Source organism: Perca fluviatilis, chromosome 5, assembly GCF_010015445.1.
Source record: "Perca fluviatilis chromosome 5, GENO_Pfluv_1.0, whole genome shotgun sequence".
In the NCBI taxonomy this organism is placed as follows: Eukaryota; Metazoa; Chordata; class Actinopteri; order Perciformes; family Percidae; genus Perca; species Perca fluviatilis.
The window spans coordinates 12,824,524-12,848,747 of record NC_053116.1 but is presented as its reverse complement, the minus strand read 5'-3'; the positions used below and the strand labels follow the sequence as shown (position 1 = coordinate 12,848,747).

Sequence of the window (24,224 nt, the reverse complement as noted above, 5' to 3'; positions counted from 1 at the left end):
GTCTTGACGAAAACATGTTGGAATAGGAGACCATACTAAACGCTGAAAAGTTTTGTAGAAAAAATACCAACGTAGCCTATACTAGACATGTATGAAAAATGCAGTAATGCAACGATCCTCAGAAAGTGGATAAAAGGGTAACCCCAGCCACCAGCAGAATTCAAAACATCTTAAATTGACAGGTTTTATAATACACTAATACTAATACAACTACCAAACTAAATTAGGGTTATGATTAGTTTACATTAGCTACACAGAGGTTAGAACTCCTATCTTTTGAAAAACAAATGTTTTTTATACATTAAACTCTTCAGTTCTGTCAAGATATCAGTGATTTTTATGGTTGTACAAATTGTAAACCAGTCCTTGGGGAAACTTCCACATTAAGGAAGGGATTATAAAAAGATCCTTTCTAATTTCCCCCTTTTTGATCTTAGAAAGGTCTGATTCTGCATTTTACTTTGAGGTCTTGTAAAAGGTAAGTTTATTTAAATATGGCCACACAGTCAACTGTGATTTTGGTCATCTTATTGCTGTGCTATATAAACGAAAGTAGAGAGACTGCAACTTGGATGGTTGTGACAACATCTGGCTGCAGATATAAATACTTGGCAAAGTACACACACACACACACACACACACACACACACACACACACACACACACACACACCCACACACACACACACACACACACACACACACACACACACACACACACACACACACACACACACACACACCCCCCCTTGGGCTTGACAGAGTAAAAAAAACACTTTGTACACTTTATTAAAAATAATTGTACACACACTGACTAAGTCCATTTCACTGAAACATGCCTCAGTTAAGCTGCAAAGCACAGAAAGTCAGCTTATTGTTTTAACTTCAGTGTGTAAAGTGTGACGTGTGCAGAGCCGTCCAGTGTGAGGGATGTGACACAAACTTAAATCACTGTCAGAGTTTCTCATTCCCTTTTGTTTCCATGCTGTTTAATGAAAATCTTAGGTGCATTCCATCCCTCCGGAGCCTTCTTCAGTCCAGCTCGTGTCCAAATCCTCTTCAGATCCTCCTCAAATCGTTTCTGCACAGGACAAAAGATTCTGTTGTAATTGCATATAAGGCTTACAACAATTCTACACAAATATAAAAAGCTTTCAAGTTTAGTCAAGACTTTATAATACATATGATAATGTTTAGTAACGCAATTAAAGTTAAATACTACCATTAGTGTTTAATATCAAATGATCACACATCATACTGATATTTCTCAAAAAAACATGTCTAGTCAGTATGAAAGGATCCCATTTTATCTCCGAATAGAGTAAACTAACCTGCTTCTTCTTCCCCCTGCCCTCCAGCACTCTCCTCCTCAAGAATTTAGTCCTTTTTAGCAGCTTCCTGTATTTATGCCGGTTCATCTTCCTCCGCCGGATCTCCAAAACATTCTTACAACTAAGGGGTGTTGCTGAACCCTCCCCATCCTCCAAAACAGGGACAGAGATTGGAGGCAGCAGCTTCTCTTCCAGCAGCCCTGCGTCCTCCTGCGGCTGAGGGGCCTCCAGCAGGGGAGGGAGGGAGTAGCGCAGGGAGAGCCAGCTCTCCAGGGGACTCACTGACAACTTACGCGGCACAAGAGCCTCGTCCAATTCGGGCTCGAGCTGTACCCATCGAGGAGGAGATGTGTTGTCTGCTGCTGTTGAGTACTTTCTCTGTTTTTGTCGTAGCGAAGAGCAGTAAGCAGGAAGAACCGGCTGTACACATCCATTCAAAATCTCTCCATGGGCTTGAAGTGCACCTGGTCATTAAGGACACATAAATGATGTCACCTTGAGTAACATTACTTAAACTGGAAATATATTTTTGAGAAGAATGAAATGGATGAATAGACAGATATTAGTTTATACTTACACGTCGCTCTACGTAATAGACGGGGGACAATCTTTGAAGTAAACATTGTTAATAATCATCAAAGTAAAGTCATCAGGAATGAGTTGACTGGTCACACTGGTCCTGTGGGCATGAGCAAAAGTACTGTGTGTTGGTCTTCCATGGAGATTTCAAACAAGTGATGAAACAATTAGTGGATTAATCAATGCATTGATCGACAGAAAATGAATGGGCCAGCGTTACAATTTTGATAATGGGCTATACGTTTGACTCAATTATTGAAGACAAATGCAAAATAAACTGTCACAGGAATCTTTTACTATAAACTACAATAATGATAATGACTGTCAACATATCCAACCCTATGGATAAAATTAAAATGATATTACTTTATTCATACTTACCCTACATACCCTATTTTAGTATTATATTCAGATTTTGCTTATACTGGGGGGGGGGGTCTTTTATTATTTAATAGTAGAGTATTATTGGAGGTGAATGTGCCTGAGGCCTTAGATTTTATTTTGGTTGTGCACATGACCAATAAAGAACCATAACCTAGCGTTCGATTAAGGCTAGGAGAATCCTTAAAGATCCAAACCAGCCGGGTAACAGCCTTTTCTCCCGGTTGAGGGTGGGTAGAACACCAGCCAGCACTGAGGCTGAGCTTCTTCTACACTCAGGCCACTAGGATCCAAACAAGGCCACTGCCTAAGACGGATTCTATGACACATCATGCACAAGTTAAAGGAGCTGATGCGATTACATTTTACAACCTTGTACGATTTCATGTGACAAATACAATTAATTGATTGATTGGTTGGTTGGTTAACTTAGTGACCGACGGTTAATTCCTTGACCACATTTTAAAAACAAAATTACAAAATGCACTGACGTTACTGAGCGATTGCAATAGATTAAATATTGACATTGACATACTGAAACTTATTTTCTAACGGTGTGCCCCTCTTCGGGATGTTGCTAAAGCTAGCTAGCAATGTTGCTCCGCTTTGGGACGTGAATGTCGCTACATTATCACTAAAAGATTACAGCTCAGAAGGTTTCGGCCATCAACTATCCAAAAAAAACATGAATAAAATAATTTAACTTATTTTACGAACAATGTTAAGTTACCTTATATTCCTTTGACCGGGGTTTTGGTCTTCAATGTGACTCAGGAAACCGAGTTCCGGCTTGAGCAACACAAATATAATGCGCTTCCTGTTTCTCATAGCAGACAAGGGTTCCGCTGGAGCAGAAAAAAATCTCTGAGTTTGAGAACCAAATTGGCTCTAAATAATAATAATAATAATAATAATAATAATAATAATAATAATAATAATAATAATAATAATAATAATAATAATAATAATAATAATAATAACAATAAATGATGAAGAAGAAAAATAAATGTATGTAAAATAAGTTGTGTTTTTGCCCTGATGCTCATAGCTTGTTGGAATTGCACTTGTAATTACTAGTATTCTGCAATTATGAAATAAAATACATAAACCTACCCTAATTAAAGACAAATTGAATTTATGACTTGACTTGTGGTTGAATTTAATCATTTATAATATTGTGTGGCCCTGTGCTTAGCAACATACGAGGAATGAATGACTCCACTGGAGGGCACTAACAATCTAAGTCGTAATGGTAGGTGCAGATGAACCCTTAACTTCTCAGTTTAACAGCTCAGTGATGAAGAGTAACATACTGTATAGGATACATAATTGAGAGATAACCCTTGAGAGAACATGAACTGTGCCAAATGGGAATGCAACTACATGTTTCAGCCAAATAAATACAAATACAGGTAAACATGAATGGGATCATTTGCATCTGAGTTGCTCTCTTTTGTGACTTACTGTATGCTTATCATTTATTAGCTTTGTCAATTTTTATATTTTCTATCATCTTTTTAAGCTGACTGTGATGACTGAGCAACAAGTAATTGTGTAGCTACTAAGCTGTATGGAGCTGTCTGTTATCTTTAATCATAATGCACAAAATGGCCATATTTAAAAAAGACCACATACCAGTAGAAGAATAAGTCATCAGTATTTATCCAAGCAAAAATTTGAATGTAAAAAAATGAAAACCTGCAGCCCAGAGGAAATAAATGAGATAGAAAATGTATTTTTTGGCAAGTGGTGTTCCTCCTAAAGGATATTGTTTTGTGAGCAGATACATTTGGAAAGCCCATTTCAGTCATTATTCAGTTTTATTTCCTTTTGACTCTTTAAAACCGAATGTTTCTTTCTTCCATGTGGTGCAGTTGTATAAGAAGGGAAGCACCCACTTTTAGATTGAGCTAGTTTTACATACTTGTGGGCGGCCACATTAAATCATTTATTCATGGGGCTTTCTCTAGCTTTCATTAAGAAGGTGGGAAGTGGAACATCTACAGTTTGTAGGCATTTCAAAGCAGGGAGTTTGTGGCATTTTGTGGTATTTGGAATATTGTATTTGTGTACAAATATACAAACACAGAATACTGACAAAAAGTAAGTTAAAATGAGAGAATGAGTTTCCATTGAGTGACGTGATGCAGGGCAATAAAGTGAACTGTACAACAGACTGTAAAGTTCTCAGGGCATTTATTTACAATAAAAATAACAACAACAAAACATCCATTTCATTGTAAATCCTGCTGGCTGTTAACCATTTGCTTCACTATATGTACTTACACCATCAGTTTGTGATGATAAGGCAACTGAAATGATCAGCAGGCTGTACTGTGAGATTTCCCTTTTACAGTATAGTCTGAATAGCTTAAAATATTTCTCTCCTACAAAACTCTCTTAAAATAATATTTAAAGAAAAATTGTAAAGGTACAAGAAATAAAACAATAAATTGTCAACTTGGCAGTAATTTTAAGGTATTGGTCAATCCCATTTTAAATCAATGGCCTATACATTATACACTTCCTCCAACTTAATAGGTATTTACAAAATCAGTAGTTATTTTCTCACATTAAAAGCAAATAAATATCCACTGTTTTATTATAATTGCATTGCAAATAGACTGCACTGAGAGATATGTGGCCCCTTGAAATTGACCGAGCTTTACAGATAACATAATTTACTCCAAAGCAACACGTACAGTATAAGCATATGGCAGGATGCTGAATGTAGTCAGCATGGAGGTGCAGTATAACAGATGTATGCTATAAATGCTACTTCAACAGGAACCAAATCAATAAATAAAGACATATATTACAGAGAAAAGAATGGTGAACATAATGAAGAGACTGGTCTCTTCGCCAACAAACAAGACGAACAAAGCAGATAGATCAGTAATTGATGGATACATCCATTCATTAGCTATATTAACTATACAGACAGTGCTGAAATAGAACTGCATTGCAACACCATTTTTAAAGAAACTGGTGAAAAATGAAAAATAATTCTGAATATATATATATATATATATATATATATATATATATATATATATATATATATATATATATATATTAGTTTTACAGTTAATCTCATAGTGCAATCCCATTATTGGCTGCAGAACACACAGTCAAACAAGTGAGGTAAAATGAGGGACGTTTAAGTTATAAGGCCATGTTATCTATGATACATTGCTCTCTTCACTTTGACCTGTAGTGTCAAGTTTGAAATTTAATCTTGTTGAGATTTGGGTCATAAAGGAAAGAGTACAATTGTTTTGCTGCAGTTATACAGTCCTATTTTTCCTATTTTACCCAGAAAATAATCACAGTCAACAGCATGCAAAAGAAGAATTCTATATCCCATTAGATGTTCTGTTAGAATATACCCAACTTTGATGTTGAATATTTTATATTATGTATACATTAGAGATCTTTATTGAGCCGAAACCTTTGTTGATTTGGTGAAACCATCCAGGCAATTATCTTCTCTATGTTTCAGCGGAAGTCCTTCTCAGAATCTCTATAGAGAGCTCAATGGCACTGTCTTTACCCTGTATGGCCAGCAAACCTGGGCTTCAACAAGACAAACTAAACCACAGTGATATCTTTTACAAATAAAACCATGGAATTTGTAGATAGAAAATGTGCACTTTTGAAACAAAAGGTGTGGGAAAGAAAAACATACAACTACATGTAGGCAACAGAACAGGCAAAGAAAAGAGTGGAAGGCAACAACACTGTGCAAAAGCTGGCCCCTCCTTGTGCGTCATCCTCCCCAGTGTCCTCCAGGTTTCTGGATATGCTGCACTCTGGCCCTCACTCAGCAGCAGACTGGCCAAGCTCCACCTGCTTTGTCTATTCTTCCTCATCTTCCTCATCTTCCTCATCTTCGTCCTCATCATCATTGGTCATGGCGAACGCCTGCACTTGTCTCACCTCCCAGTGGGATTGTGACTTATGGGAATGCTTTGGGAATAAAAAAGATATCTGGTCAAAACTTTATTCTTGTCATTATTCATATTATTGACTAAAAATAGTTATATGCCAAAATTTCTATAAGTTCTTGATTTTATTTATTTCCCAGTTTTATGATTAAAACAGTAACACAGAAAACACCTGAATATCTTGTACACATACAGTACACAAGCATCATCGATGTATATACAGTAGATCTGGTTCATCTGTCCATAGTTTAAATCCATGGGTTCAGACTATGGGACTATGAGAGGGTACTGAGGAAAGTCTAACCTGAAGATGGAGATCCAGGATACAACCAGATGGGTGGAGTTAACAGTTCTGCACACAAAGACGCACAAAAAGCAACACAACAAAAACAAAGAACAAGCACGAAACATCAGCAACAGCACACAAAAAGCAATTTAAAAAGAATCAATAGAATAAAATCATGCAGAGCAACAAAGGTGATTTAAAGGTAGCTGGTTTTGGGTAGGGGTGGGGGAAAAAATCAATACAGCATAGTATCGCAATATTTTCTGTGGCAATACTGTATCGATACACAGATGCCAAGTATCGATCTTTTATTATGTATGTGTTGGTCAGTTTGTCTGCTTGACAATCTGATTTTGCAGCAATACAATTGAAGTGAGATGAACAAGCAGAGAAATGTATCTTTTTAGATAAAACAGATGTTGACGAAGTTTGACAAAAGCCCATTTTGGGGAATTTGAAATTGGGAAAAATTTGAAGTTGGAAAAAAGTTAATGAATTGCAATATATCGCACAATATTGCAATATGTTTAAAATCGCAATAATATTGTATCGTGACATAAGTATTGTGATGATATCGTATCGTAAGGCCTTTGGTGATTCCCACCCCTAGTTTTCCAGCTCACTGGATATGTGCGCTCCATGTAGGCTCTGTCCTTGGCAGCGGCCCAGGGTTCGAATACGACCCAAGGCCCTTTTGCTGCATGTCATACCCTCTCTCTACCTCATGTCCTGTCTCTCTTCAGCTGAGAAATAATAAAGGAAAAAGCCCTAAAAAAAAATCTTTAAAAAAAAAGGCGGCTGGTTTGTAATCTAGATTTTAGTTAAGTCCAGGGTGGTGTTGACTCACCGATGAGGACTGATGGTCGTGTGGTCGTTCCAATTTTATACGGACATCCGTCCCCTTCCCTCGTTCAGGTTTCCCAGGCCCTGGAGCAGAAGTCAACAGTGTATTACACCAGTCATGTATGCCAATCACAGTTATCCGTGAATATTAAGAGATGGAAGAAAATTGTGTATATTGTGTTTTAAAAACGAGGTAGAGCGACTACATAATTTGTTGCTTTGTATTGAAAAATGAAAATTCAACCTTTTTTATCCATTGATGAGTTAAGATGAAAAATTGTATTTGCTACAGAATATTTTGAAAAGATGGTTGTAATATTACAAGGTTTAAATTTATGGTCATTCATATTTATTTTATAAAAATATTTTGCAATGTTGAATGAACTATGAATGAACACATATGGAATTATGTACTTAACAAAAAAGTGTGAAATAACTGAAAACATGTCTTATATTTTAGATTCCTCAAAGTAGCCACCCTTTGCTTTTTTATTAATAAGGGGAAGAAATCCACTAATTAACCCTGACAAAGCACACCTGTGAAGTGAAAACCATTTCAGGTGACTACCTCATGAAGCTCTTTGAGAGAACACCAAGGGTTTGCAGCGCTATCAAAAAAAGCAAAGGGTGGCTACTTTGAAGAATCTAAAATATAAGACATGTTTTCAGTTATTTCACACTTTTTTGTTAAGTACATAATTCCATCTGTGTTCATTCATAGTTTTGATGCCTTCAGTGAGAATCTACAATGTAAATAGTCATGAAAATAAAGAAACACATTGAATGAGAAGGTGTGTCCAAACTTTTGGACTGTACTGTATATATATTGGGCACTTTTGGTGCAAAATGTAATGCAAATGTTAAAAATGTATTTCATTGGTTAAGAAATCTCTTTATGAAAGGGGTTGCCTGCTTTAAAGATTTTTTTTGGCATTTTAGGCCTTTATTTGTGACAGCTTAGACATGAAAGGGAGAGGGGGAGTGCCATTCAGCAAAGGGCCGCAGGTCAGAACTGAACCCAGGCCGCCGCATTGAGGACAGGCTCCAGGCAACACAGCCCTCAGGCTCATAGGGACACACAAACCCCTCCACCACGATAAGGTGATGGTTCCCGGAGAGGCTAGCAAGCAAGCAAGCCAAGTTTATTCATATAGCAACTTCCACAGACACCAGTCACTAAGTGTCACAAATTAAAGGTGCTGTAGGTAGGATTGTGAAGATCCGGGACTTAGCTAAAAATGTTTTAACATCGACAACTTCTCAGTCCCTCCCCCCTTTCTGCTAAAGCCCAAAACGGTCTCCTAAGCCCCTCCCCCCACAAGGGAGAATGAATGCGTGTGCCTGAGCAGTGATTGACACGCAGTTAGACACCCCCACCCCCCTGGTCCTGATTGGTGCATCTGAACAGGGAGTGGTGGATTTTTGCAAATCACACTACAGGCTGTAGGTGGTGCCAGAGGAGCCAGATTTTAATTTTTTTTTAACCTGCTTCATGTAGTTCTACTGGAACATAGGGTCAGTTTCAGCAAATATGACAGAAAGTTAGTTTTATAAGTCTTACCTACTGCACCTTTAATTGGCAAGTGGCCATTTTCTGCATTGAGGACTTTTACTGTAATACTTACACTTACATACTTTTACTTAAGTAAGATTTTCAGTGCAGAACCTTTACTTATAGCAGAGTAATTTTTACAGTGTGATGTTAGTACTTTTACTTAAGTAAAGGATGAAAATACTTCCTCCACCACTGTGCATTTGTTAATTATGTGTTTCCTATCCATATTTGGAAGTATTTACAGTATATAAGTAAACAAATAAATCAACAAATATACAAATGAGCAAACTAGTAGTTACGTAGCCATTATATGTTTTACAAACCTCTTAAGACTCTTATCATTTTTAAGTGTTGAATGATTTTTCACCTGCTTCTGCAAGCCTCCCACCTGTCTCACCTGGGGAGCTACCATGACCGCTGGTACAGGTGCTGCTGATGTTGTCCTCTAGCCAGGTGTTGTAGATGAAGGAGTCTCGCTTGTGTGGCGTCCCGGCAGACGACAGACTCTCCTGGAGAGTGTGCAGAGGAGAGACGCAGCAAAACATACATGTATATTAGACTTAAAGACAAGCCAATTACCTATATGCACTTGTATTGTTTCTTACATGCAAAATATATAATAGAATAGCCTGTACTGTCATTGTACATGTACAACAAAATTTAATTCAGTCCTTTCGGGGCAACACATTAGCAAAAGTGCAAAGCAGGTGAAAAAAATAAATATATAAAAGAGCCTCTATAAGTCACTACAAAAATATAAAAGAGGTATTTTTTTTAATGAAAGTAAAAACACAAAACACAGGCATACCACACAAACAAGACATTCACTGCATGATTCATCCTTTCAGTGCAGTTATGGCTTTTTGTTAAAAACTGTTTCTGAGTGTGTTTGTTCATGTTTTAACTGTCCTGAAACAGCAGTTCAAACAGAACGTGTCCAGGGTGACGTGGATCTTTTTAGTATGCTCTGGGCACTCACCATGCCTGTGTCATAGTCCTCTGTGGCCTCTGTCTCGTTCTCCTCCACCACACTGGCGAAGCTACTAGCGTTGGAGGAGGAGCGGGAGAGGTCATGACCCTCGGGGATGGATGGGGCCCTGCCACCGAGATAAGAACTACACCCTGGGTTATCACTCTCCAGCACAGCCAAACCTGATTTTATCTTATGTATAGGACACAGTCATTCAACATGCTGCCACAGCCAAGGATTGCCCAGCGGTTACACAAACACAGGTATGGCGACACAAGGTATGAATTCTATGATTTTTTTCAATATATCCATGTGATTGAGTTATTATTTTATTATACACACTTGTTCTTGGTGGTTGTAAGCACCTCGGGGGAGCTCTGATTGGACGAGTTGTCAGATTTGGGGTCTTGAGAGACGTGACCGCTGTCAGGGGTCTTCTGTGTATTTGGGGAGCTCTCTCGACTGCAACATGAGAAATGTGGTACAAAATATCAGGAAAAGCAAATAGGGTGTAACATAGACAAAATCAATAAGTGCACATGCACTGATAAGAAGTAAATAGTAAATTATGAACGTTAGTTAGTAGGGGTGGGACAAAATATCGATACGGCAATATGTCGTCCTTCTTCGTGCGATAAGAGAATCAATATGCTGGCGCTAAATGAAGATATTTTAATGAATAAAATAAGGCTCTCCAAAGTAGATTTCCCTGCTCCCATCGTTGCTAATTCATGGCTCACCGAGGTGGCGCTCCACACATGAATGAGGGAAACTTGACCATAAGCTAACTAGCCTAAGAGGAAGAGGTTTTCAACGGGATGGAGGACAGCAGTTTGAGGAAAATTACAGATGCCCCAGCCACGTTTAAGTCCAAAGTCTGGACCCATAGTTGCTCTATGGTTCTGTAATTTTTTTTTAATTTACAGACTGAAAAACTTGTCTCTAACAGTTTGGACTTGCAGTGAATAAAGAGAGAAAACCTGCACTTAACCTTTTTAAAGGCATTTTGTATTCATAGCTAGACCGATATCATGATGTATCATTATCGGATTGTATAGCAATATATTGATTATCGCAAAATTGCTGTTTCGTGATGGGTATCGTGAGCCATGTAGTGTATCGTTTCAGGAGGTACCCTGTGATTCCCACCCCTATTAGTTAGCGATTACAAGGCTTTAGATAAAAGATACATGATACACATTATAAATAAATACAGCAACCATGTGCCAGACTCTTTTCTCACCTCTTCTCATGGACTTCTTGGATGTTTTCAATACCGATGGCACTGCTTCGCCTGGAGCTGAAAGGACCAGACTTTTTCCTGGTTGGGCTTTTCCCTGGGACAATCAAAGACTGCCAGGGAGAGAGGAAAGACAGTCAGAGTCAAAATCCTTCTAATATCGAAAACATATTTGAGTAATATTAAGTTTATCTCAAAAGCTTCTCAATGTATTTATTTATCACTGAATAGAGTTATTTTGTCTTAACCATTTAAATTGCATTGCTTCCTTTGAGTTGTTACTATGACAAAAAAATAAATAATTCAAATGTGCACTTATCGGCTTAATGTCAAGCCCTGGTGACAGTCTTTCAGCCAGTGCAGAGCACACTAAGGCAGGAGATGAAAGATGGATTTAAGGGTTCCATGGCTTACCACTAAATATGCTTTCTCAGCGACGGCTTTGTTCATTCAATCGCCCTTTAAAGCTCTCAAAATAAGAATTTGAAAAGCCTTTTAACTTAATGTGGCTTCAAAGAGCAGGAAGAGCTTTTTAATATATATATATATATATATATATATATATAATAATAATTTATCTGTAAGGCGGCATTAAATCATTAATATTCATAATTTTGAAACAAATAGAGAATTAAAGCATACTGGAATTAAAACACAGAAGAGTAAAAGATGACAGAAGGAAAACACATACTTCAGTAAAGCAGATAGGACAGTGAGAATAAAAGAAAATCAATATGAGTCAGTAGGGAGCCTTCAAATATGACTTTTACTGTCTATGTGCTATTCATCTCTTCTGATTTCTAGATGGTAGTCTATGCAAAATCCCAAATATTGGAAAGGACAAATCAATGAATTAATGAGAGAATGTGGAGGAGAATATCTGTATCTGCTATTGTTTTTATCACAGATTGAGATAATGCTTTTTATACAATGCTTCCTGTCTGTAACACACAGTGCATACTATTGTAAATACAGAGTGCTGAAATGTATAGAGAAAAGTGTTTGATGCAGTGGAGCCATGCAGACAAAAAAAAGGAGCAAAGAGGAGAAAGGAGTAGTTAGAGTAGTTAGAATTAGACATGAACCTCTTCTACTGTTCCTATCCCTATGGCACTGCCTCGACGTCCATATTTACTGGGACTTTTGCCTGGGACAAGCAATGACTGAGCCACACAGGAAGAGGAGACACCGAAAGAGAGAGAGAGAGAGACAGACAGAAAGAGAGTGAGAGAGAGGGAGAGGGAGAGAGAGATATGACAAAAGGGGGGTGGGGGTGGGAGAGAGAATATACACAAATATGAGATTCCATGCACTCATAAACAAAATACAAAGCACGTGTTAACTGGAGAATACGAAAAGGGACATTTTGGCTCCATGGGTGCAACACAGGCAGCTGAATGGGATAGAGAAGTGATGAGTCAGTTATGTGAGCCATATGCCTGCGAGAAAGAGGATGAAGAGGAGACAAAAACAGCAGACGAGGGCCTACAGCATGTTATACATTAGGTTTCACATCAAGGCAGGGTTATTGGTAAAAAGCAAGCTTGAGTTACATTCATTAATATAGCATGTTGGTTAATAATAATGGTTAGTTATTTTTGAAGGCGATCTTAAATGTGAACTAGAACTAGAGTATTGATGTGGGTGTTTCATAATGATTTTTACTTCCATACAAATCAGAACATTTCCGTTAAAAAATACCTTCCTACAGCCCCCCAAAATATACAGTGTATATCAGACAAGCAATCATATGCACAGCTGTTAAGTAAAGACCTTGTAACTACAATTAAGTGTGTGTTTTACTTTTGACTGAAGGATGAAAAGCTTCTCTATGAGTTGAAAAGGGATTTTGTAACACTTAACTTTTTACAGTGTTTACAGAACCAATTCTATAAACAAAAAAAAAAATTGCAAAAAAGATGCCATCTGGAGATACAAGGTTTTGATGACAGAAATAGCAATTTGCTCCTAATCACAATAAAAAAAAAGTCCACACACACACACACACACACACACACACACACACACACACGCACACACACACACACACACACACACACACACACACACACACACACACACACACACACACACACACACACACACAGGACTCAACCCACATTCATTCGAATTCAAGTGAGAACTTAAGAACAATGCAGACTCATGGGGATTTAAATAATGAGAACACAGATAAAAACAGTAAGCATTAGAAGCAGTTTTAACCCTGGGGAGAAGTTCACCTTGTGTCCTAGAAATATTCAAGTATATGAGTCCAGTCACTTCATCTTGTGGTGGCAGGCAATGTGCAACCATTGCAATGTGAGAGCAGAGATTAAGACCCAGGCACATATGCTCCACGCAAGCATTTCTCTGTGAGAAGTGAGTGCAGCAGACCAGTGAGGGAGAAGGGGGCATGAACTCGAGTAGAACTGCTTAGGGGGAGGCAGAGGGAGCGAGACTGGCCTCACTCAAGACCAGGAGGAGTGGGGCTGTACTTACTATCCCTGGGAATTTGGGGCTCTCTGCGGGCTCGTGGTTAAAGCTGCTGTTGAAGCTAGTGGAGAATGTGTGCGGCTTCTTGAAAGTAAGACCCGTGGCATCCATAGACTGGCTCCTGCTGCGGATCACCCGCTACAGAGAAAGACGAGGAGGAGGAGATACATTCAGATGACGCTGACCCCTGTGACCACTCAGCATCGCTGTACGGCGTTACAGGCCGAGAGGAGCCTCGGGGCTGTCCCTGAACACTGACCATTACAGGCAGAGAGCGCTGGGCCTGATGCTAATCCTGACAGACAAGGAAGCGACAGAGAACACTGCTAAGCTTTAATGCCCAGAGGAGGGGTTCCAATGAGTCATTATGTTAAATAGGTGGTAAGAGAAGAGAGCGGAAGTAGAAGGACCAAGTGGCTGACAGATAACAGAGTCTGATAACACTGAGTTTAAACACAGCCAGGAGAGGTTAAAGCCCAGTGCACCTCTTTGCAGGCATGGAACAGACAGAGCGAAGAGGCGAAGGCATCTGATGGTGAAAGAAATCTATTCATTCACTTTGATATTATGACATACAAAGATGACAGAACCATGTAAATAATGGACTAGTGACTCAACCCTGGCACATGCGGAGAGCACAGCAGCACAAAACAGCATGGAGGCAGGAGGAAGAAAAGCTGGGAAGCCAAGAGTGGTGTGTTCCAGCAGGACAGAGCAGCAGAGCTTCTCTTCATTTAAATGATTAGAGATTGATAGAGAGGGAGAAAGTTAAACCCTCGGCCCACAGCTTGCATAAAGATAAAAACAATTCTGAGAGAATGCCAGAGAGAAGACACCCTTTTTTTTCACATCCACAGAAGAAACATCTGGTACAAAAACTGGTTACTGTAACTACTGTAGATGCCAACTTTACTGTACTGATACTGTTCCTGTGCGGTAATAATGATCTTATAGTGACACTTAAAGGTATAGTTTGACATTTTGGGAAATGCACTTGTTTGCTTTCTTGCCAAGAGTTGATCAAAATCAGGAGGGGAGAGCTAGCCTAGATGTGTGAAAATCACAAAGATCCAGGTACCGGCACCTAAAATGCTCGCTAATTAACACATAATATCTAATTTGATTTAATCCATACAAAAGCCAAAGAGTAAAAAGGACAATTTATGGTTTGACGGGGAGTAATATGGTTTCTCCTGTCCAAAGATGTAGTCCAGCTGAGCTAGGCCAACTGTTTACCCCCATTTCCAGTCTATACGCTAAGCCAAGCTAAGCTAAGCTAACCCTTTTATATTTAGCAGACACACAGCTGGTATCAATCTTATCATCTAGCCCTCAGCAAAAAAGCCAATAATCGTAATTCCCAAAATGTCTACTTCTAAAATACTTTAATGGAGATAAATCTAAGCTTGACCTCAAATTGCCGTCAAAGTTATCAAAGTTAGTGCTGGCATAACTAAAATGTAGATTTCAAGAATTACAAAGGACGTTGTTTATGCAAACATGTTGTTTTTTTGAAGCAGAGAGTTGCAGAAAGTGAAGCTGTCAGTTTGACCCCCCAGCCTCTGCTGCTGCCTCTCCAGTTACCTTGAAGGACTCAAAGAAGCCCCCTCCTCCTGCACTCCCATTTTCCAGCTTGTCGTCGTCTCCTCCGACACCCATCATGGCCTGACTGTTCACATGGAGCTCCTCATAAAGGGTCTCTAACAAGGCCGACCTCGTTCGTTCCTTACACACACACACACACACACACACACACACACACACACAGAGAGAGAGAGGAAAATGAAACAAAGGATATTTTCAAAATGCCAGAAGTGTTTTAATTGTTTTTAAACAACTTACCTCTAATTTGGAAAATTTCTCTGCTTTGCAGCAGGCATACTCTGCATTGATGAGCTTCGTAAATAGGAATTCATGAAATTCAGGGCTCTGGAAATGGAGATGAGGTAAGAGACAAGACATCATTTCGAAAAACACAATGACGACCAAGAGAGGGAAAGTGCACTGGCTTATGATGCAAAAGTTTAGTTATAAAAGATGATCTTTCTCTTACTTTTTTAAAGACAGCAGGGTTTGGGAGGGCCGGGCCAAAGAAAGGTACATCATCCCGTGCTGTCACCGACACCTACGAATTAACAGTAAGATGAAGTTTAATCAAGTATACATCACAAAGAAGGAAAGTCAGCCCACAGTGAGGGAAAAAAAGTCACCTTGTAGAGAACATTGTCAGAGCAGGGGTTGACCACTTGGACCACAATGTAGGCGTGGAGAAAGTTGGAGGCGATCATGTCCGGTACAAAGGGAGTGTTTTCCTCTTGGAATAAGATGGCCACAATGTCGTTCCCTATGTGCCTCTTTCTCTGCAACTGCAACACACCAGACACAATAGCAACTTGTGACAAATTAACTTAGAGTTAAGTTTATGCAAATATACAAGAAAGTTGGATGAAAGAATGCTGATGCCAAGCACTGGATGATATGTATGAATGCTATTTGGGTGGGGTAAGTTCTTGGTCGCACCCGTCTACTTTGTCGCTTGAAAGCCATGATGTCTCTCTCAACAATGAGTAAAGAGGCCATACCTTGCTCTGCGACCACATAAGTAGCAGAATTGTTCCAGATAGCCATCTTAGTTCAGCCCGATCTGAGCTTTCATTTTCTCAAAGGCAGAGCAGGATTCCCAGGGCTCGGGTTTACACCTATCGCCATTTCTAGCCACTGGGAGACCATAGACAGGCTGGGGGAACTCATATTAATGTTAAAAAACCTCATAAAGTGCGTACTCTTTATTTTTCCTCCTCCCTGTCTCACATACATGTGAGTTTGTGAAACTCCGCCAGGGAGTGCTGTTTCTCCTGATGACAGCCTGAGCAAGCACTGACTGGCTCAAAGGAGCCAATGCCGAACAACACCCATTACAGCTGGGGAAACTGAACATATACAGTAGACCTTGCCTCATCTGTGTTTGTATGAACCACGACAGCAAATGGTGTGAGAGCTTGTGCTAATTAATCAGTGTTTGTGTGAACATGTTCGGTCGTGTGAGCAATGTGCTTTAAATCACTGTGAGGGAGGTGTGCTGCTCACATATGCAGACACTAAAGCATACCTTTAAAGTGATCCGTGTTTACTACAAGTGGGTATTGTTGCCAATATATGCTGCAGGTGTTTGGCACAACAGGGAGGGACATGCAAAATATGGCACTACAATAACCAGAGGGAACCTGTCTGACTGCTTGCAGTGAATCATGAAAGGTGTGTTAGTCTGGCATTGTATTACAGTACCTGCTGGGTGTCCCCATCTGTGTAAGGCAGCTTTGTGGACACGTGGAACATGACCTCTTTGTTACGGTAGTTGCAGTAGACAGATTCAGCGCCAGTCTGCCCGTGAGTCACGTCTAACCCTCCGCGGAAACTGCAGAAAACAGAACCATGTCTAACAAGATATTCTCCACCATCCCACTACAGTACCATGACCATCATTCCTCTAGCTAGCCTGAGAGAATGTGAATTTTGGTTGGCATCATGTTATGAAATGTATGGTAGAGTATAGTGCCTTTAAGCCAGAGATAGATCCTTACCCTTTAAAGTTGTGCAGCTCAATTTTCTCTCCTAGAAACTCCAGGAATTCTACAAAGGCAGGACTCTCTTCACTGTTGCCAAAGAGCTCTTCCTCTGAAGTCTGTATCCAGTAAAAACAAAACATAACAAAAACTCATAAACATCAAGGCTTGGAGGAAGACTGTGTACTGTATGCTACAATGTTAGTGTCCAGTAATAACAGCACTTATGTCTGCATTAGAAATACAAAAGCAGTAAGAACAATGTCTGAGAAGGAAAAAGAAAACGGATCACAAAGGGTCAAATTTGCATACTAGTGTGCCAGCAATGGCACGATGAGTATTTTATGTAAAGTGTGTGTTATTTTTTTTTTACTACAGATCATTCGGGTCAATAAGTGAATGCAGGAAGTGGCGTGCTTCCGGTGTGTGTTTGGCACTCTGGTTTAAACAACCTTCATTTGCATTTCAGATGTATAGGTTTTGATCAGCTGAGACGGACAGTTGATCATCCATTTACACAAAAGCCTGTCTCAACACAAAGAAGACCTGAGAAGAAGCTTCTGTTGCTTACTGAGTATTTCTGTTTTGTTTCCCCTATGCAATAAGCCTACTTAACCATCGTGCCTTTCTCCACTTAGCACCCCCCTTGAATAGAAAATGTCCGAAAGGATGAGCAGAGGGCCCTCATTGCCTTTGTGACATGGCCCTTGGCTTATTAACAATTTTTTTTTTTTTACAATGTATTTAGACTACTGCAGGATTTAAGGAATCAGCCTCCATCTAAGATCTCCATTTAAAGTTACAAGTGCCCTCAGCAAAGCATTCAATGGATCCTCTGCCCCCACATAGTAAACAAGAGGGCTGTGATTGCCTCAAAAATGTTGATGACAGCCACAGTTACTGGGCTGGACTGGACTGAAAGACACAATTAAGACATAATCAGTTTCCTTAAACAAATCAGAAATAGTTATGTTTGATACATTATCATTCTACACAGACTGGATACAATTAATGTAAAGGATCCATTTATTGCACATTAACAGAGCCGTCTCTGATCAAACAATTGCATCTTTCCTTTTAGTTTAAATCCAAACTTTATAGCTCACCTGTCCAAACTTTTGATAAATGACCCCAAACTTGAAATTGTTGCTTATCACATGTTCATCGAAAGTGACAATAAGTCTTGAAGCCTGTAAAAAAAAAAAAAATACAAGAAACATTAACGGATAGGTTTCCAGTTTTTTTTTAAGTCCGTCTTTTAAAACAATAGTCAGTTGCCCATATGAACACTAAAACCGATGTTGCTTGCTGTAACCATTGCTCCTGTTTATACAGGCCATTAAGAGATCTCTTGCTAACAATGTAAGTGATGGGGGACAAAATCCACAAAACGTCTATCTGAAGCTAACATGAAGCTTTAGCAGTCTGAGTTAGACAAATCAAGTTATCGTGTTTTTATTATTCAATTCCCTCTTTTTGTTTTCCCAGACAGTGTTCCCTGTGGGCGCCTGATTAATGGCTTAAGACAGACTTAAAGAATTGCAGCCATATCATTTAAATTATCAGATGTGTGGTACGTATGGAACGTATGGTATGTAAGGACACATTCAGCAGCTACAACTGAAACCAAACCACATCTTACTTTTGGATAAAGGACAGGAAAAAAGCGGTCCACATTGACCTCTTCACAGACCAGCTTAGATTTGAAGAAAGAGAGAGAGGATGTTACAAAGTGGTTTGATACTATCACAGCATATTAGTCTCTGCATAATATAACATCTCTTTTTACCTTGGCCATTTGGACCACATTGGGAAACTCTGTCAGACAGGAAATGGGGATCACATCATGGTAGGTTTTCAGCTTGGTCCTGGTGAAGTCATGAAACAATCAGTGTGTTTTCAAAGCCATATAATGTGAGATCAGATGGGAAAAAATCTGGTATGGACCGACGTGCAACTTCCCCATCCTCGCCTCTCTTTGCCTTATTACCCTCCCTCCATCCGCACCCACTGGCTGGCCTAAATAGTCCATCTGTTACTCTGTTGTGGAAATGACAGTGCTGTTGACATTCTCTCGCTTTATGACTTTTATGATAACACCCGTTCTGTATTGACTTATCCAGTCAATACTGGGTATTTAGGAACAAAGAAAGTGGATTATTCAGCATATATATCTGCATATATTAAAAATATATATACATATATATGAGTTTACACATTCAATGTTGATGTGCAGACACAACAGATTTAAAGATGTTCCTCTGTAAATGAAGCCACATTGTACTGCGCCATGTATTCGTAATGAGCATTACCTGAGCATCAGACGGAGATGTTCCTGGTCACCAATCACATCGTACTTTAGAGAGAACACCAGATGTCCAAGGGCGCTGTCCACTGAATAGTAATTAAAATGTTCCTGAGGGAACAGTACAAGGATATGACCATTAGTTTCTGTCTATAAACAGACAGTCAGACACACACACACACACACACACACACACACACACACACACACACACAAACACAAACACAAAAACAAACCACACACCCACACACACACACACACACACACACACACACACACACACACACACACACACACACACACACACACCACACATGTGCATGCTCTCTAGTCATTACCCTCCATATCCTTCTTCTGTTGCTCTTCTACTACAGGCAGATCAAATTTGTTCGTATTATCAGTGTGTAAGAACAGGTGGCAAAGCCAAATGCATCTTCATTAGCAACGGTGTATGAGATGCCAAACAGGGAGTCTGGTCGCTGTTAGTGGTTTATTCTGCTGGGATACGCTTATTGCTCATTCATTTTATTACTATAATGAGCAAGAAGTGAAATTGATTGTGAAATATTCTATGAGAGTAATGAGACTCATTTGAGGAGGAAGTAAGCGTCATGAGAATGACTTCAGTAACATCACTTTGAAGGCAGTTTTAGAACACATAGGGGAACTGCCTTTATTGTTCAATGAATGTGACTGTTTCATGTGCCTATGATTACATTTCATTGCATGATTGCAAACATAGAAACTGAACATGGGAAAAACTATGAACAAACTCATTTGAAAAATCTAATTAAAAGCAGGGACAAGATGAAGTTGTACAAGCTGAGCTAAGATGGGAAGGAGATCTAATAATATGCTTAACTAATCAGCAATGGTGGCGAACAACACATACAATTACTGCATCCAGTTTCTGGGGAGAAAACGTGTGGGAAATACAGATGTGCTGTTCTATCACTACAATCTAACAAGCTAAATATAGCTTTTAATTTAGTAGTGACATCAACATGTTGGAGAAGATGAAACCATGGTTCATGTAGTTATATTCTTTTAGTTTTGCTTGGTTTTGTATTACTTGGTAGAATACCAACACAAATTCAGTGTAAGGATGACACATATTTACATAAACTTTTTTGCATAATTATTTTTTAATATAATTTGTATTTCTGCTTTAAAGCATGCATCCACAGCTGGTAAGAAATAATAGGGAAAATAGAGCAAAATACATTTGAGTTAAGAGCGAATTTACAACTACATGAAAGAAGACGGAGGAAATGTTTCAGTATGAAAAACAAACGTATGTGTATGAACATTATTACATGTTAAGAAATTATGTACTGGACTTTTGGCATCAACCCCCAGCCCTTTTTTTTTTCTTCTTAATATTGTTTTTTATTCTTTTTATATATTCAGTGTCTTGCCCATGTTGTCTAGTCTTTGTTTTAATCTTAATAATTGTGTTTTCATAAAAGGCTTTGAATTTGCTTAAATTGTCCTAAATATTGTTTTTTTCAGTGTATTGTTTGCTTTTTCAAGATGGCAATTAAAAGGTAAATGTATACATTGTGTAAAAAAAAGTCCTCTCTGTGTTGTGGCAAAGTGGCTAACCTTTCCCAGGAAGTGTTTCCGGAAGATCGTAGCTGTTGTGTTACATTCCAGCTTGGTGCGGTTGTTCGGAGACTGAGGCTGCGGCTGTTCTGTTTCCACTGTGTCACTCATCTCATGGTTAGTCCCCTCGATCCAGTAACCCCCAAACTGCGGGAGGAGGATGAGAGGAAAGGGGCTTTTTCTGCCCAACACCTGCCCAAAAATGCAATATAACAAAGGTTGAGAAACAGAAACAGAACGGTTTAAATGTGAAAGTCATTCTGGGACGCAAATGAAATGTAACTGAACATACACAAACACCAAATACACCTGATACACAAACACCAAATGGTGAAAAGTGCTACTGCAGCACATCATCATCCTACCTCATGGACACTTGGGTATGGAATGTAGTCCTCCTCTGTCTGAAACAAATAGAGGAAAACAAGCTTTGTTTTCTCATCAAAGAATAAAAACAACCACAGTGTCCAACTCTGTATTCCCAAAGGACACTGATTCAGAGTAATTGCATAACTGTTAGGAATTAGGAATCAATGCATTGCTTGATCAAAGTATTGCCATTATTTGGCACATTGATGGTTTAAAATACTGCATTAAATTATCGTTATAGCCTGTTAAAATCTTTGTTGCTAATATTTCACCATTTCCATCTGCAGAGCGTAGCATCAGAGGTGTGTGATTTTGAATCCTAACTCTGTTGGTATAAAAATGATGACAAGGCTTGAGAGCATCGCGCTGCATTATGAATAACACTGTGCTCCGGTGTGCAGAAGTAATCAGCCTGTCTGGCAGAGCGAGATATGGCTGAGCAGTCGTGAGACAATGACCACGCCATGTGAATAATACTGTGTCTCTACATGGAGAGTTGTACCTTGAGTGGGGGAGGAAAGGTGCACCTCTGCTCATCCATCCTTTTGCCCTAGAGAGAGGAGAGGACGAGATAAGAAACCCAGAGAGAGAGAGAGAGAGAAAAGGCACGCTCAGTAATCGACACAGCGGCTGGACTTGCTTTCAAAGAAGTCAACACAAATACCTACATTCAAACATATGATTCGACATACAAAACAATTTACATAACAATCATGTCCTAAAAGACCCCAATAAAACAAAATTAGAGAGAATGAGCAACCCCATCACATAATGATACAGTTTTCCCAAGACATATGCAGCAGGCTGAGGCAACCAAGCAAAGTCAGAGTGGGACAGATGGAAAGATACAGAAAGAGATGCATTACCCACACAGAGAGCAGATACCGAAAGACAATTAAAGGATGCTAAAAAGCAGGCATTTGGGAGTGACTGAAACGTCTGTTAGCACACAGAAGAAGCGTGGTAATAAGACGCCAGGGATTAAAAAAAGATGCTGAGCTAAGTGACGCTCCTACACTGAAACACCCACTGGACCTGAGTGGTGTAAAAGAGAGGAACAACGCAGAGAAAGAGATGCAGTGATACTAAATCTGGGCTAGGTGATGGCGCCTGGGCCTGGCGTCATAGAATACGACACATCGCATTGATACATAAGTCTGACTGTGGAAAAAACACAGTCATGAATCACACCCCCGGTAGAAGAGGGATTTTCTTTTTCTAATACTAAGTTATGCCAACAGATGGGAAAGATGTTGTGGTCACTGAAAGCTATTATGACTGTCCTAATGCACCAAAAACATTATTAGAATTATAAAGTTTCGATAAGCTCTATCATAAAACCTGTTAAGTGTGGGATCACATGATTAAAAATCATTCTTTCAAAGCGGTCAGAAACCAGGAGACAGTTTTGGAGGTGAGATAATAACCTCCAAAACTGCGCTGCGCTGTCAGCCAGTGTTACAACCAGAATGTTAACAGCTGAGAAACACATATAATGCTCTGACAAGTCTCCTCTGAAATAACCAGACTCAATATGCTTCATGTACAGAATGTACAGAAGTATTGTAGCCGAGGAGAGGGCCAAATTACTGCAGCATTAAGAAGAGACACACTCACTGGTTAGTTGCTTGGTGAGTACAGCTTAGAAAGCCGAGACAAAAATACGAAGATTAACGCGTCATCTTACCTGTATCTTTTCAATCATTGCAAATAAATCTGGAGTCTGGAGAGAGGAGAGTGAGATGAAATGTTCTGAGTTCATTTTTTTTGGGTGCTGAGGTTAATTTATATATATATATATATATATATATATATATATATATATATATATATATATATATATATATATATATATATATATATATAATATATATTTATATAAATATATATATATATATATATATATATAGCAGTGTGTCTGATTATTAGAGTTCAACCCTGTTTAGCACACTCCATCCAGCAACAGAAAACAACATTTAACCCTTTGTTGACCTCACTTCCTTATTGTTTGGGGTCACACAGACCCCACTGCTGTATGTGTAAATTTAAATAAGTTTCTTTTTGCTTCTAAACTTATGTGGACAACTATTGAAGTGGTAACCCTTCCCTTTGCCACAAACTGGGCTTGAATATTTCATTAAGATGACATGAAAGGACCATGAAACATTGTTATTACACCAAATAAGGAAATAGTGTACGTTAGGTTATTTATGAACAAATATTTCATGTGCAAAGAAATGCATGTTATTCTACATAGTGTCAGAGGTGATTTATACCTCTAGAGAGGTCAATCTCCCTGTTAAACTTCATGAACAAGTTATTAAACTCCAAGGACAGGAATCCAGATAGACTTATTTTGGGATTTTGGGCTAGTGCTGCATTAAAGGTACTGTCAACACTAATCATAGATATAGAGAAGATGACAATCCTCTGCATTCAACCAGCTGGGGAACTCAGAAACCCCAAACAGAAGTAATGTGACATGTTGCTGAGTGGAAATATGTCATCTATTCGAATTGTGTTGTGCTTTTTTGTTGTTTTTTTTTGCATAAAAAAAAGCCTTTTTAACATCGAGGCCAGGGGACTTCAGATGAAAAATAGCCTTTTGGCTAATTCTGGCATGTTTAACCCATGTATAACCATGCATTTTATTAATGTGAACTGTCCTCTTCTTTAAAAAACTGAATTGAATTCACGTTTATCAGCAATTGACATAAAATTACAAAGATTCATGACCTAGTAAAGTGATAAAACAGTG

The 24,224-nt window shown here is 39.0% G+C and overlaps 2 protein-coding genes across 24 annotated transcripts in view; both read right to left on the bottom strand.

The window, feature by feature from the left end:
* Positions 1–772: 772 nt before the first annotated feature.
* Positions 773–3,130, bottom strand: aurkaip1 (aurora kinase A interacting protein 1). Its single transcript, XM_039799295.1, has 4 exons — positions 3,021–3,130; positions 1,908–2,009; positions 1,331–1,794; positions 773–1,080 (listed from the first exon to the last, which is right to left on the bottom strand). The coding sequence occupies exons 2-4, from the start codon at positions 1,951–1,953 to the stop codon at positions 964–966; spliced, it is 627 nt and encodes a 208-aa protein (XP_039655229.1). The 5' UTR covers positions 1,954–2,009; positions 3,021–3,130; the 3' UTR covers positions 773–963.
* A 2,222-nt stretch (positions 3,131–5,352) lies between these two features.
* LOC120559236 (RAP1 GTPase activating protein) overlaps positions 5,353–24,224 on the bottom strand; it is a 48,453-nt gene continuing 29,581 nt past the window's right edge. For 7 of the 23 annotated variants that reach the window (XM_039800795.1, XM_039800799.1, XM_039800809.1 and 4 more), the window contains 23 exons: positions 23,154–23,189; positions 21,969–22,016; positions 21,463–21,501; positions 21,098–21,289; positions 19,500–19,603; positions 18,977–19,055; positions 18,830–18,883; positions 18,294–18,377; positions 17,206–17,306; positions 16,910–17,039; positions 15,835–15,990; positions 15,678–15,749; positions 15,467–15,553; positions 15,209–15,349; positions 13,631–13,762; positions 12,217–12,294; positions 11,135–11,244; positions 10,234–10,353; positions 9,901–10,036; positions 9,310–9,430; positions 7,371–7,450; positions 6,542–6,589; positions 5,353–6,259 (listed from right to left, as the gene is read on the bottom strand). In XM_039800795.1, the coding sequence (XP_039656729.1) occupies positions 6,581–6,589; positions 7,371–7,450; positions 9,310–9,430; positions 9,901–10,036; positions 10,234–10,353; positions 11,135–11,244; positions 12,217–12,294; positions 13,631–13,762; positions 15,209–15,349; positions 15,467–15,553; positions 15,678–15,749; positions 15,835–15,990; positions 16,910–17,039; positions 17,206–17,306; positions 18,294–18,377; positions 18,830–18,883; positions 18,977–19,055; positions 19,500–19,603; positions 21,098–21,289; positions 21,463–21,501; positions 21,969–22,016; positions 23,154–23,189 (2,109 nt within the window). In that variant the 3' untranslated portion in view covers positions 5,353–6,259; positions 6,542–6,580. Of the gene's footprint in view, positions 6,260–6,541; positions 6,590–7,370; positions 7,451–9,309; positions 9,431–9,900; positions 10,084–10,233; positions 10,354–11,134; positions 11,245–12,216; positions 12,295–13,630; positions 13,763–15,208; positions 15,350–15,466; positions 15,554–15,677; positions 15,750–15,834; positions 15,991–16,909; positions 17,040–17,205; positions 17,307–18,293; positions 18,378–18,829; positions 18,884–18,976; positions 19,056–19,499; positions 19,604–21,097; positions 21,294–21,462; positions 21,502–21,968; positions 22,017–23,153; positions 23,190–24,224 lie in introns of those variants that run through there. The other 16 variants (XM_039800798.1, XM_039800801.1, XM_039800814.1 and 13 more) reach the window with 10 other exon arrangements.

Bases quoted from the DNA above. Each gene is read 5' to 3' on its own strand.
- aurkaip1 (XM_039799295.1), bottom strand. From the start codon at position 1,953: ATGTTTACTTCAAAGATTGTCCCCCGTCTATTACGTAGAGCGACGT. The intron at 1,795-1,907 runs GTAAGTATAAAC...CTTAATGACCAG, and splicing joins TCTATTACGTAGAGCGACGT to GTGCACTTCAAGCCCATGGA. The intron at 1,081-1,330 runs GTTAGTTTACTC...TGTCCTGTGCAG, and splicing joins GCAGGGGGAAGAAGAAGCAG to AAACGATTTGAGGAGGATCT.